General features: G+C 39.0%; 1 protein-coding gene across 3 annotated transcripts in view; it reads left to right on the top strand.

Moving 5' to 3' along the window:
- Positions 1-15,496, top strand: part of hmcn1 (hemicentin 1) — a 597,300-nt gene that overhangs the window by 306,717 nt on the left and 275,087 nt on the right. For all 3 annotated transcript variants that reach the window (XM_072573640.1, XM_072573638.1, XM_072573641.1), the window contains exons 28-30: positions 2,955-3,102; positions 3,949-4,075; positions 7,693-7,847. In XM_072573640.1, the coding sequence (XP_072429741.1) occupies positions 2,955-3,102; positions 3,949-4,075; positions 7,693-7,847 (430 nt within the window). The remainder of the gene's footprint in view (positions 1-2,954; positions 3,103-3,948; positions 4,076-7,692; positions 7,848-15,496) is intronic.

The raw sequence follows: 15,496 nt of genomic DNA, 5'->3' as shown, positions 1-15,496 counted from the left end.
TGTTACTGAAAGAATGGCAATCTGTTTCCTGGAGAAGGGCTTATGCCCGACACATCGATTCTCCTGCTCCTTGGATGCTGCCTGACCTGCTGTGCTTTTCCAGCAACACATTTTTCAATCTGTTTCCAAGTCAGGATGGTGAGTAGTTTAAAGGGGAACTTGCAGGCGGTGGTGTTCCCATATATCTGTTGCTCTTGTCTTCCTAGCTATTAGTGGTTGTGGGTTTGAAAGATGCTGTCTAAGGAGACTTGGTGAATTTCTGCAGTGCATCTTGTAGATAGTACACACTGCTGCAACTGTGCGTAGGTGATGGGAGGAGTGAAAGTTTATAGATGTGGTGCCAATCAAGTGGGTTGCTTTTTCCTGGATGGTGTTAAATTACTTGTGTTGTTAGAGCAACACTCATCCAGGTAAGTGAGGAGTGTTCCATCACACTCATGACTTGTGCCTTGCAGATGGACAGATTCTTGGGAGTTGGGAGTGTCAGTTTCCTAGCCTCTGACCTGCTCTTGTCGTCTCAGTATTTATAATCCAGTTCAGTTTCTGATCAATGGTAACATCCAAGATGGTAATAGTGGAGGATTAAGCAATAGTTATCCCTTTGAATGACAAGGGACAGAATTAACTCCTCTCTTATTGGAAATGATCATTGCCTGGCACTTGTATGGTGCTAATGTTACTCACCACCTAACAGCCTAACCCTGGATATTGTCCAGGTCCTGCTGTAATTAGACATAGACTGCTTTCGTTTCTGAGGAGTCATGCTGAATATTGTGCAATCGTCAGCCCACATCCTCACTTGTGACTTCGTGATGGAGAGAAGGTCGTTGATGAAGGAGCTGAAGATAGTTAAAGCCTAGGAGTCTATCCTAAAGAGTTCCTGCAAAGACATCCTACATCTGAGATGACTGACCTCCAACAACTATAACCATTTTCCTATGTGCCAAGTATGACTCCAACCAGCCTAAAACTAATTCCGTATTCCCATTTGGAGGCTGAGATAAATTATCCACTTGGCACTTCTGGCTGAAGATAGTTGTAAATGCTTCAGACTTACCTGTCAGCACTGCTGCACTGGACTGCCTCATCCTAAGGGATGGACATATTTGTGGAGCCTCTTCATCCAGTAAGCTGTTTAATTGCCTCCACCACTTATGACCTTTTTTTGTCGGAAAGGAGAGCACAGTTTTAATCTATAGGTTGTGGAATCACTCATATCTCTATAAGTTACTGTTTAGGCTGATTGACATGTAGCTTCATCAGGTCAACACCTTAATTTAGGTATGCCTGATGCAGCTCCTGGCATGCTTTCTTGGACTCTTTATTAAACCAGTGTTGATCCTCTGGCTTGACGGTAGAGTGGAGGATATACCAGGCCATTAAGTTGTAGACTTTATTGGAGCATAATTTGGCTGCTGTGGTGGCCTAAAGCCCATCATAGATGACCAGTTCTGAGTTGTTAGATTTTTTTTCAAAATCTATCACATTTCATGCAGTGATATTGCTACACAACATAACAGAGGGCATCCTCAATGTGAAGACAGGACTTCACCTCCACAAGGAATGTGTCCTGGTTTCTCTGACTGATTCTATCTTGGACACATGCATTTGGAGCAGGCAGATTGATGAGAATGGGTTTTTATTTTGTTATTCCCTCATCACCAGTCTAATCAGCTATGTCCTTAAGGACTCAACCAGTTTGCTCAGTAGTTGTGCTCCAAGCAATCCTGGTGATGGACATTGAAGATCCCACCTGGAGTAGATTCAGTGCCCTTGCCGCTTGTGGTTTTCAAAATGCAGAGATACTAATTCATCTGCCAAACAGGAGGGGGTAGTAATGGCACTGTATGTGATAATCAGCAGGAGCTTCTTTGAGACATCATGAGGATCAGAGTCAATGTTGAGGACTCTACCCTGATCATATATCATTGTGCCACCACCACTGCTGGATTTATCTTGCTGTTGCGACAGGACAAAGCGAGTGATGGAGGTAATATTGTCTGAGATATTGTCTGTAAGGTACATTTCTGTGAGTATTGCAAGGGATTGCTTAAGTAGACAGTGAGGCAGCCCTCCTAATTTGAGCACTTGTCCCCAGATGTTATTAAGAAGTCTTTGCAGGGTCAGTAGGGCTGAGTTTGCCATTGTCATTTATGATGCCTAGGTCATTATCAGATGCTCTATCCAGCTGCAGTCAGTGTGGTTGCAGATTGCATCTATACCTGTGGCCTTCACCTCACATGGTATATTCTTTATGGATAGATTTCAATACAAAACCTGGCATTTTCCTGGTGTTGAGATTTTGTGGAGAAGGTCAGGTGTTGAAAATAATATTATTTTAAATAAACAAATATGTTTTTTACAATTGCTTTCGGTCAAGTTACTTCTCGGGATCTCTAGCTCTTAGCAACAAAGTTTGTGCGTACATCCAGATTAAAGTGTAAATGTACAGGACTTTGTAACAATTTGAATAAGTTATGGAATTTTACCAATTGAATAATATGAACACAAAAAGGTAGAGTTGGACTGAGGCACTTTGATACTTCAAATTCTGCAGCCCCAAATTAGCTTGCTATATGTAGATTGTTCACTATTAATCCAGCGAATAAATTAGCCTAACGTTGAAAATACAAAATGCCAGAAACAAGTTTGAGGAAGTTGACTTTTGTTACTGCTTGGCGAAGTGAGGACTGCAGATGCTGGAATCAGAGTCAAGATTAGAGTGGTGCTGGAAAAGCACAGCAGGTCAGACAGCATCCGAAATGCATGAAAATCAATGTTTCAGACAGGAGCCCTTCATCAGGGAATTTTTGTTAATGTTTGCCTGTTGTATAGAATAGGTGGATATTTATGTCTTTATGAGGTTTGAAAATTATTTCATAATAATGATATCTGAAAAAGTATCAAAGTGTCAAATGTTTCAGGTAAATTACCTATCAAAATATTTCTTTCAGATTGGGAACAGAAGCATCGTACAGGTATTGAATGCTGGTAAAACATTAAAAGTGCACAAGGCTGCAACTGGTGACACAGGACAATACACTTGTCAAACTATCAATATTGCTGGAACTGCAGAGAAGACCTTCAATGTAGAAGTACTAGGTAAGCTGAAGTTGGTTTTAAAACAGAAGAAAAAATTACGTTATTGAACCTCTCCATCTGCAAGTATTAAGTACTTCAAAGGCTTTTCAATATACATATTCTATCTGATATTAATGGATAATTTAGTTTTCAAATTGAACTCTACAAAGCTTTAAACTTTTTCAGTAAAAGAACAACAAGAAATTACTTAAATTATGCTAAATTCACATGACAATTTAGATAGATAGTATTTTGAGGACATTATATCATCACACAGATCGATGCATACATTATGGGTGAAGTTGCATGTTTGGAGTTTAATCTCATGTTTTAATGAGGAACTTAAATTATGTCAAGGATAAAAGGAGGATTACATTGAATAACTAGTTTGAAGCAATTGAGGGAGGCTATAGATGGTAAATGTGCCTTTGGTCAATAATTTATTTACACTACCTCTTTCTTTTTAATTCTCCCTCAATTTTAGTGCTTTGCAATCCTTGATACCTCCTTGATCAATCCAGATCATTAGTCCTTTCTTTTCCCTGTAAAACTATTGATAATAGTAAATAAAATGCACTGCATCCCCACACCAATTTTCCTATCCTAAGACCCATAAACTACAGAAATTCCCTCAAATGTCTCTTCCTCCTCCACACTGATAAATGGTCCTGAACTTCATCTTACCTAATCATGTTTTTGCTTTCTTTTTCCATCTTCTATTCTTGTTAATTTCAACAATGTCATGTTGTCTCCACTCACACAGATTTCTCTAATTACATTTTTTTTAAAAAAAATCTTTCAATCTGTGTTCGCACCATTTAACTGTATTTGAAGTTGTTGTTTCTTCATTTTTCATCACTCCCCAAGTCCCCCCAAGTATTATGGACGCTGGTAAACCAAATGAAGTGTCGGTGATTCTGAATCGGGAAACAATCCTGGAGTGCAAAGTCAAAGGCATCCCCTTCCCTAACATTCAGTGGTACAAAGATAACAGGTAAGCACCTTTTCTTGTGATGTCCACAAACAACATGCAGAGAGCCTTTAATCCCAGTAGTCTTAGTTTTCATTTTGGGAGAAAAAAAACTTATGTTCATCAAACATACGGCTTTGCTTCTTGCATATCTCAGCTCCTTCAGTCTGAGAGGACTAGAGTCCTCTTCTTGTGTCCTTGTGGCTGTCACTTTGCTTAAACCTTCGCAAAACAGTGTTTCAGAACCTTATTCCTGTCTTGTTTGCATAGTCTGTCAATTTTTATGCTCACTCCAGAAGGAAATGATCTTCCTCCAATGATACGTTAGAGCAGAGAAAGATAAGAAGAATTTTGATAGAGTTAATCAAAACCATGAATGATATGCAGGTAAAAAGCATGTGCTGGTAAAAACTTGATACAGAATCAACTGGGAAGAGAACCAGAGCTAACATGAGGAAACATTCTTCCTTCCATAAAATGTCATGGCAATTTCAGTTCAGCGATTAAAGTAATGGGGACAGATTCAACAGTAACATGCAAGAAGAAATTCTGAATAAATACTTGAAGAAATGCTTACATTGAATATTTACAAGCTTATGGGAAAATAGCAGTGCCATAGAATTAAATTTATAATTCGACCAAAGATATGCACAGACTCAGTGAGATGAATTACCTGTCCTGTGCTGTGTCATTTTATGATTCTGCGATCTGGATTTTACATACCACTGTAGAATGTGTTTTCAGTGGAGGCATATAACGTACAAAGGCTGCCCTCTCCATCCCTCTATACCAAGGATCAGCAGCCCACCTACCATTTTTAAATTAATAATTAACGCTCATAGGGTCAAGCATGGAAACAGACTTATGGTGAAATTAGTCCATGCCGATGAGTTATTGTAGTCTAACTATTCCAAAACTAGACTAGTCCCACCTTCTTATGTTTGGTCCATAACCCTCCAAACCTTTCCTATTTATGTACTAATCTAAATGTCTCTTAAATGTTGTAACTGTACCTGCATCTGCCACTTCCTCTGGCAGTTCATTCCACATACTCTGTCTAAAAGTGTTGTCCCTCATGTCCTTTTTAAAACCTTTCTCCTCTCACCTGAAAGATATGCCCCCTACTTTTGAACTCCCCCACCCTAGGTTAAAAAAGCCTTGCTCGTCACTTTATCTGTGCCCCTTGTGATTTTTTAAACCTCAGTAAACTCATCCCTCAACCTCCTATGCACCAATGAAAAAGGTCCCAGCTTAACCAGCCTATATTTAGAACTCAAACTTTCCATTCCCAGCAATATCCTGGTAAATCTTTTCTGAACCCGCTCCAGTTTACTAATATCCTTCCTATAATAGGGCAACCAGATCTGCACATAGGCCTCACCAATGTCCCATATAACCACAACATGATGCCCCAACTCCTATACTCGATGATCTGAGTACTGAAGGCAAGTGCTGAACATGTTCTTAACCACCTTGTCTACCTGTGATGCGAATTTCAAAGAAACATGTATTCAAACCCCTAGGTCTCTCTGTTCTACAACACTATCCAGGGCCCTATGATTTATTGTATAAGTCCTGAGCATGTCACCAAACCAACTGATCAGTATATTTCACAGGAGAAAGTGAGGACTGCAGATGCTGGAGATCAGAGCTGAAAGTGTGTTACTGGAAAAGCGCAGCAGGTCAGACAGCATCCAAGGAACAGGAGAGGGGAGGAAGAGAGCTTCTTCAAGGAAGGCATCCTTGTAAGAGGATTTGCAGTAGGTTAAGATCTTCGAGGAGAAAGTGAGGACTGCAGATGCTGAAGAAGGGCTTATGCCCGAAACGTCGATTCTCCTGTTCCTTGGATGCTGCCTGACCTGCTGCGCTTTTCCAGCAACACATTTTCAGCAGTATATTTCACAGTCTACACCATAATGTAATTGACATGGGTAGTGAATAGGAGTTGGCTGTTAGTTTATTAATCCTAGTTGAAAATAGGCAGAAAGGAAGGGACAACACATTGTTCACCAGGGTACAGCCTGCAAATTGGAGCTGTTCAGCCACCAACATATCTCGTCCCTGTTCCTTCACACTTGCCCTTCACAACAGAGCCCCCATCCTCCATCCTTAGGCTGCCTGAAGCCCCCCAACCCCAACCCCCCACCCCACCCCCTGTTGAAAAAGGGCTAAGTTACCTAGCCTTGGCAATTGTCAACTCCTGTTTGTAGGCCTCTTTGCAGTATCCACTATGGTGCTCTGTAGCTGCTAGAACATCTAGGGCTGTATATTCGCTGGCCACTCTTGAGGTTGATGTTTTCGCCCAGCTATACGTTATGGCTGCTGGCGGGGTTCTTTCACTTGTGATGGCTGCTAGTTAACTTTCCTCTGAAGGGACAAACAGCTTGCACTCCCCATCTCTGCCAGTAAACACCAGCCCTATGAAACCATGGGCACATGAAGGCAGCACACAAGGGGCTGAGTTTAGTGCTCTCCGTCTCTTTTCTAATGGTAAGGAACATATGTTCTCTGGACACATGGTAGGGCAAAATTGATTCTTGGATTTTCGGTCATAGTTCTATCCCCTGACCCACTCATATTACTATTGAACGTGGACATGGCAAAATTTCCTTGATATAGTTCTACTCCAAAATCATATACCTACCAGATCCTAAGAATTATAGCATGAATCTTGATTGTAAAGTGTGAACATCATTTTTTTCAGACATCTTGGTGCCTGATAATTTGCTGGCAGAAATAATCATGTTTGTGAGAGCAAGAATAATGAAATAAAAATATAAATAACATCCAACAGAATTTGGCTTTGTCTTCGCAATTCATGACCAAGCCTTTCTGGAAATGACTTTTATATACCTCTGCGGTTCACAATAGTGCTTAGAAGAAGAGTTAATGTCATAGCAATGTGTATGATTGGAAACTTTGAAAGATCTACCACTAATTGCTACAATTTTAATGATGATTCTAATTGGAATTGCATAGATTTTGAGTAGCTCATTTCTAGAGACAGGACAGATTTTGTGATTCATTTTGGGACCAGAACCAGTAATGTTATCTGATAAATCCTCACCCTTTACCACCCGAGTCAGGAAAACAATTACTTAAAACTTCAAATCATTAAAATGGTTTTCTATTATGAATTGCATACCTGTCAGATCAAAATGTTGCTTTCTTAAAGTATATATATAAGGTATATGAACTGTTATAAATTTCAACAAACTGAACAGGAGAGCAAATACAGTTAACCGAATTGCTTCAAGAATATGACCATCAACACAGTCTTTTTGATAGATTCAGTCCTGACTTTGACTATTGGTTAGCATTGCAATATGTGGATTAGTGAATGCAGAGTGCTTTACTATCCAAAATAATTCAGCATTAGAATCTCACGTTTGTTGCCTTTAAAGGACAACAGCCAGAAGCACTGCTTTATCCGCACTGCAATGCTGCCATAAAAACCAGGACTGTAATCTGCAGTATTTTTGCAATTCAAATGGAGTATAATTTCAGCAAATATGTCACATGCTATGATTACTATCCCCACCTCCATCATATCTGTGACATATATAACCAAATTAAGATTTGTCTTCAGTTTGTGCAAATTACAGTAATAATGAAAAGAAATTGCATTATTTGCACAACAGGCTTCTGTTCCCAGGTGACTCCAGCATGGAGATAAAAAATAAAGGGCAGGTACTACATATAAAGAGTGTACATCTATCTGACCAGGGTCACTACCAGTGCAGTGCAGTGAATGCTGCAGGAAAACGATTCAAAGAATTCAAGCTCAATGTCTATGGTAAGTAACAACTGTTCTCAGATGACAAACTGTTGTTGCTCCTGATTCACATGATAGCATCTTGTGTCATAATTAAAATCTGGGAATATCTGTAACTTCTTTCTGTTCTTTACATTGGCTAACTGAACTGCATGGTTGACATTACCAATTTTCTCTGCAACAGTTTAGAGATAAATCACAAGAATGTGGGAACCTAAATCCAGTTATCTAGCTGGATATTACAAATCTAAAGTACTATGTTACGTAGTCAGAACTTTGGCCAAATATCATCATTTCATGACCTGTTCTGCTCTTTTTGCTTTGAAGGAAATCTGACATAACTATTTCCAATAACTAACATTATATGATGTCACTTGCAGTAGATCAGGTGATGTGTGATGGCAGACTGAAGAAAACATGGTGACAAACCACTATGTATAGTTTTGCTGCCACAATGGATATATGTTTAATTAGCCTTTTCCACTTGAGGTTACAAAGACTCAGGCTAGGATGGGACAGTAAATGCTGCACTGATTTGCATTCTGACACCTTCTCTGAAACTCTTGTCCACCTCCTCCCAACACCACCCACATCCCACACCCCCCACACCCCCCACCCTGGGCACCTTCCCCTATAATCACAGTAGGTGTAACACCTGTCCATTTACCTCCTCCCTCCTTACCATCCAAGGCACCAGATATAGCTCCAGGTGAAGCAACTTTCTCTTCCATCTCCTTTAACATATCTCCATTATACCTTAAACCTATATCCCTAGTAATTGACATTTCTACCCTGGGAAAAAGACTCTGACTATCTACTGTATTCATGCCTCTCATAATTTTTGCAAACTTCTATCAGATCGCCCCCTCATCCTTCGACATTCAAGTGAAAACAAATCAAGTTTATCCAATCTCTCCCCTTAACCAATACCCTCCAAATCAGACAATATCCTGGTAAACTGTTTTCGTACCCTTTCCATAGCCTCCACATCCTTCTTGTAGTGTGATGACCAGAACTGTACACAGCATTCTAAATGTGGCCTAACTAAAGTTATATGCAGCTGCAATGAGTCTTGTCAATTTTTATATTCTGTGTCCTGACTAATAAAGGCATGCATACCATATGCCTCCTTGACCATCTTATCTGCCTGTGTTACCACTTTCAGGGAGCTATTCATTTGTGTACCAAGATCCCTCTTTACGTTGATGTTGTTGAGGGTTCTGCTGTTTACTGTATTCTTCCCTCCTGCATTAGATCTTTCAAAATGCAGCATCTCACATTTGTGTGTATTAAATTCTATTTGCCATTTCTTTGCCCAAGTCACTGCTGTATCCTCCTCACCATCCGCAGTTCCCTCAGTCTTTGTGTCATCTGCAAATTTGCTAATCAGGCCTTCTTCATTCTACTCCAAACCATATGTATATTATAGGAATACCAGAACCGAACCCTATGAAACACCAGATCTCGAGTCAGAAAAGCACCCTTCCTCCGTTATTCTCTGTGTTCTATGACTTATCCAATTCTGTATCCTTCTTACTAGCTCACCACAGATCCCATGTGACTTCACCTTTTGTATCAGCCTGCCACTGGGGACCTTGTCAAGGACTTTGCACTCAACCTGTACAACCCTATCTCATGATTCATCTTTGTCACTTGCTCAAAAAAACTCAATCAAGTTTATGTGACATGAACTTCCCTGCACAAAGCCCTTCCGCAATAAGTCCATATTTTTCAAAATGTGGGTAAATCCTATTCCTAAAGAATCTTCTCCACTAATTTCTTTACCATTGACGTAAGGCTCACTGGCCTGTAATTTCCAGGCATCTCCTTATCGCCCTCGTTAAACAAAGGAATAACATTGGCTATTCTCCAGGCCTTTGGGACTCTCATGTTATTAAAGAGGATACAAAGATTTCATTCAATGCCCAAGCAATTTCCTCATCTGCCTTCCTCAGCATTCTGGGATAGGTTCCATTTGGTCCTGTGGACTTGTCTATCTTAATGCATTTCAAAACACACACCTTTTTTTATATTGCCATGCTCCAGAATATCAACAAGCACCATCCAGTGTGTCTTTCTCCTTTGCAAATCCCAACACAAAGTATTTGCTAAGGACCTCACCCACTTCCTCTAGCTCCACGCATAAATTCCCTCCTTTGTCCTTGAGTGAACCTATAATTTCCCTTTTGCTTCTTATAAATGTATAAAATGCCTTGGGATTTTCCTTAATCCTGTTTGTCAAGGACATTTCATGGCCCCTTTTAGCCCTTCTAATTCCTTGTGAGTTCCTTCCTGCTAATTTTGTATTCTTCAGGGTCCTGTCTGTCTTCAGTTTCCTAAACCTTATATTCTGTGTCCTGACTAATAAAGGCATGCATACCATATGCCTTCTTGACCATCTTATCTGCCTATGTTACCACTTTCAGGGAGCTATTTATTTGTGTACCAAGATCCCTCTTTATGTTGATGCTGTTGAGGGTTCTGCCGTTTACTGTATTCTTCCTTTCTGCATTAGAGCTTTCAAAATGCAGCATCTCACGCCTCCTTGTTCATTTTGATCAAGCTTTCATTTTTTCTTGTCATCTAAAGTTCCCAAATCTTGCCATTGTTATCCTTCATTTTCACAGGAATATGTTGGTTCTGAACTCTAATTACCTGACCTATAAAACATTCCCACATGCCAGATGTAGATTTATCCCCAAACAGCCACCCTTTTCTACATTTCCTAGTTCCTGCTTAATATTGTGGCAGGTAGCTTTCCCTCAATTTCATATTTTCACCTGAGGACTACTTTTGTCATTTTCCATAAGTAACTTAAAACTTATATAATTGTGATCAATGTTCCCGAAATGATCCCCCACTGAAACTTCGATCACCTGACTGGGCTTATTTCCCAATACCAGGTCTATTATGGCCCCTTTCCTATATGGACTATTTATATATTATTTCAAAAAAACATTCTGGACACACCTAACAATCCCCCCACCACCATCAATTCCCCTGGCACGAAACGAGTCGCAGTCAATATAGCGGAGATTTAAAATCTCCCACCCCAATAACTTTGTTGTTTTGACATTTTTTCACAATCTGTCCACACATCTGTTTTTCTCTCACCCATTGGCTGTTGGGAGGCCTGTAACAATCCAAATTTAAGTGATTTTAGCCTGATTCCATCTTTCCATGCTTTTTATGTAATGTTCTGGTTTTCATTGAGCACAGGCACCCATTCTCATCTACACCTAGGTCTATTATTACATCTTATAAGATGGTTTTGGTGCAGTTCACCAATTTGCCCCATTCTTAATATCACTCATTCAGCTTTGCCTTTGTCCTGCCTACTATCTGTATTTTCCTTGTTTACTTCCCCCTTCCATATCTCCCTTTCTCTCTTTCTGCACTCCAGAATCACCTATCTGTTCATCTCACTCCTTTCCTGCCCTCCACCTCCCCAACATCATCTTCAGCATAAATGCCACTTTTTCATAGCTGAAGACAATTCTGAAGAGTCACCAGACTCAAAACATTTACTTTGCTTTCTTCCCATAAATATGGGAACATTGTCAAAAAACACACGACACCAGGTTATAATCCAACAAGCTTTTTTGAAATCACAAGCTTTCAGAGCGCTGCCCCTTATCAGGTGAAGTCAAGAAAAGCATACAGGCACTGGTTTATAGGCAGCGAGATCAAATGGTGGAAGTGGAATGTCGATAGGCTGAATAATAAGTCTCTGCAAGTGATCAAGAGTGTTAGACAGCGTGAGTAAACAGGGACCAAAAAGTAACTGATGGGATAACCTATAATCCGAATAACTGAGGCAGAGAGATGATTAAAAAATTAAAAATAAGGTGGTGCTGGAGACAAACTAAATGGCTGGAATAACATGGTAGGTAAAAGAGTTGCCTGCTGAGGGTCTCACTAAAGTAACAAGTAATCCAAACTGTACAAGCTAATTAAGAGAGATCACAACAAGTTATCAAGGTGATGGTGTCAACAGGACAGTAAGGAAGATTGTACAAATACAGAACAGTATGATGGGGTCACATGTAGCACAACATGAACCCAAGATCACGGTTGAGGCCATCTTCGTGATATTGAACTTTGCTATCGGTATCTGCTCAGAGATTCTGCATTATCATATATCTCGAAGGCAGTCTTGGAGGACACTCACCCGAAGACAGGATGCTGAATGTCCTTGACCGCTGAAGTGTTCCCTGACTGGGAGGGAACATTCCTGTCTGGTGATTGTTGCCTGGTGTCCATTCATCCATTGTCTTAACATGTGCGTAGACTCACCAATATACCATGCCTTGGGTCATCCTTGCGCGCAGCATATGAGGTCGACAACATTGGTCTAGTATGAATATCGACCGTATATGTAGTTCAATGTCAATTCCATTCTGATCAAGTAATACTCATGATACAGAGAAGGCAAAGAAACTAATGATTTCATCCATAGCTTTTTACAAAGTATGTGCAGGAAGACTAGCATCTGTTATGCCTGTAAAGAGCTGGATTCTTGCACTTCAGCAAAAAAAAACCAGATGTTGGTTATGAAAAATGATAGTTACAATATAGATAGCCAAATTTTAGATGAAAAACAGCTGGATAAATTTACAACGTGCTGACTGATAAAAACAAAAATGCTTTAGATCATTGTGCTCCTTGGACATCAGAGACCAAGTCCTATGACTGTTTGAAAATTAATGTTTTAACTACAATACCATGCTCAGCTGTTGCTAAGATCTCATTTAATTGTTTTCATTTCTCATTGTAGATTAGATGCTCAAAATTATTCATTTTGATAAGACCTAATAGAGGAAAATGACCCTTTGAAAAATTGTGACACACAACTGACATCCCTTTATCTAAATGTGGTGTGGTGTAGGCATGTGTATGGATTAGAATGCCAATCACTGCAGTTCAATACTCAGCTATATAGCCGATCTAGTCATCATAAGTACTGGACAAGTAATTTTTAAAAATGAGAAATCTTCAGTAAATCATTTAAATTTGCTGATGTATTTGCGATGCAGACAAAGGATGTGATTTCTGTTCCCATGGTGAAAAATGACCATGCATTGCATTCCACTGCAACCTCAAACATGTTCATATTTCTTTCATTTTGTATCCGAGCAAAACACTGCTATTCAAAAAATCTTTCCAAACATGGTGAAATAATATGCCAATAATAGAGATATGTCTGTGAAGGTTTCTTTTACTGTATCTATACAGTAATGGACACCAGGAACTCCTGATAGTCCGTGACATATAATTCCTCAAACGTGGGATAAAAATATTAAATGTCAGGAACCCTACAAGTAATTGCAAGGGCTACAGCATTTTAAAAAAGGTATTTAAAATGAAAAATACAGTGGCAGGGAGGAGATGAGAATTTTTTGCATACCAACTTGCCTGCCTGAAGAGTATGGTGAAGAAGAGTGAATTGCAACTTTGAATTGGATAAATACTTAAAAATAAAATATTTTCAGAGCAGTGGAAAAGAACAATGGATAAGGACTAATTGTTCTTTCAAAGAATTGAAAGAATTCAAAGAATTTTGTGGTCTAAGATTCTATAATTTTTGTTGTAGTTCGACCAAAAGCCCAGAGGCTGCTGTCAAAGTTAACTGCAACATGTCCAAACCTGCTGCAATCTCTGCAAATTGGCACTGCTGGACTCTTTAGTAGAGATCATGGAATATTTCATAAATATGCACATGGTTGTGAGACTAGAATTTCGACAACAGCAAAATGCCTTAGTTCTGCGGAAACTATATATTTGGACTAATACAGTTAACACTTGCATTGCTTATCTCTGTTATTTTATTAGATAATTTACAGATGATGTTAATTAAGACTATTTAAATATCAAATTGAAATACAATGCTATAAATTTGAAAAAAAATCAAAAATGTTGGAAATAATGAGTGGGTAATTAGTACCTTTAACATTGCAAATAGTATCCTTCATCAGCATTCATTTCCACGATTTTCAGTTTTTATTACCCATAAAAGTCAAATCAATTTAAAAATGATTGGTATATCTGAAGGATATGTATAGAGATAAATTATCTAACATATAGTAGCTGGCTGATTTAATAAATATGTCCTACTTTCAGGGAGTATTTCCCAAAACTCCTAAATATGGGACAGCCATTGTTGCTTTACTTGTTAGAAAATATTTAGATTAGATTCCCTACAGTGTGGAAACAGGCCCTTCAGCCCAACAAGTCCACACCGACCCTCTGAAGAGCAACCCACTCAAACCCATTCCCCTACATTCACCCCTAACACTATGGGCAATTTAGTGTGGCCAATTCACCTAACCTGCATATCTTTGGACTGAGGGAGGAAACCAGAGCACCCAGAGGAAACCCACGCAGAATGTCCAAACTCCACACAGACAGTTGCCTGAGGTAGGAATTGAACCCGAGTCCCTGGTGCTGTGAGGCAGCAGTACTAACCACTGAGCCACCTTGCCACCCTCAAAATTGAACAACATGCAAGCCAAGTATCCCAGTAAACAATGCCAGTGGGTGGTACTTCTCACTATTAATGTACATTTGCAAAATTAGTCCTGCTGGCTTCAGTCCTGTTATGACTGTGAACATGACATTTGTGAAAAGTATCTAGTAAATGTTGAACAATGAAGGTTCTTTGTGATAGGTTAAATGATGTTAACTTATTTTTGTCAGTTGTGATATATTGGTTGTCAGTTATTAGATTAGTATCAATGAATACATGCTCAGTTGCATTTCAGAATCAAGGAAAAATCACTTTGAACACTTGCATTAATTCAACTCCTTTGTGTAATTTGGATAGATTTCATATTAAGAAAGTCTTGATGTTTGACTGAGTGGGATATTTAGATATTGTGTAGGCCAAATGTTTATATAGAACTGAGTATCTTTTGACACAAAATCACTGCATTATAACCTACATTTTCATATCCAGACCTGGGTTACAATTGGGTCTACAGAAGTGGACTGAAAATTTCCTCTCTCTCGTAGTTGTGGAAGGCCTAATTGCAATACGTTTCTATGTTCTGTCCCCAGTTTCTAGTTGTAGAAAGCTCTAGCTTAATATTTAGTATAGCAGTAAATACAATTGGACTGAAATTGGCAATGTATTGATGTTCTCTGGATAAAGCAAATTGAAATTCCATTTTAATGGATTGGAGGGCACTACTCTGACGTCAAGTACAATGTTGGTGTAATGGAGAGAATTCTTTGTCCAACAATTAAGAAAAACTCCTATTTAAACTTGTTTTATCACACCTTTAAAGGCAATAATAAAGCTTCATGTGATGCTATTAACAAAAGAGATAAATTATTAATCTGCTCTTGGAGGTGTTTAAGAGAGGAAAATCAAAAAGACTAATTATTGATCTTAAAAGGTACCATTCAATTTGTAACTTTAATATGAACCTCTGGAACAGTCAGATGTTAACTAATGTCTAATCCAACATACAGGTAATCTTAAAAGTACTTGATGCAGATGCAAGATTTAAAAATGTGAGAAGCGTTGATTCCCCAAAGCTCAAGCATCTCTTTTAAATACAAAAGAATGGGAAGATTTATTAAAGAAACAAAAATAACAGCATTATCATTTTGGACCACTGTTAGCCATTACCCAATGATTAGTTGGTAGTGATGTGAATTCATCTGTC

Source organism: Chiloscyllium punctatum, chromosome 7, assembly GCF_047496795.1.
Source record: "Chiloscyllium punctatum isolate Juve2018m chromosome 7, sChiPun1.3, whole genome shotgun sequence".
In the NCBI taxonomy this organism is placed as follows: domain Eukaryota; kingdom Metazoa; phylum Chordata; class Chondrichthyes; order Orectolobiformes; family Hemiscylliidae; genus Chiloscyllium; species Chiloscyllium punctatum.
Note: the sequence above shows the minus strand (reverse complement) of the source record. Positions and strands in the feature narration are given on the sequence as shown.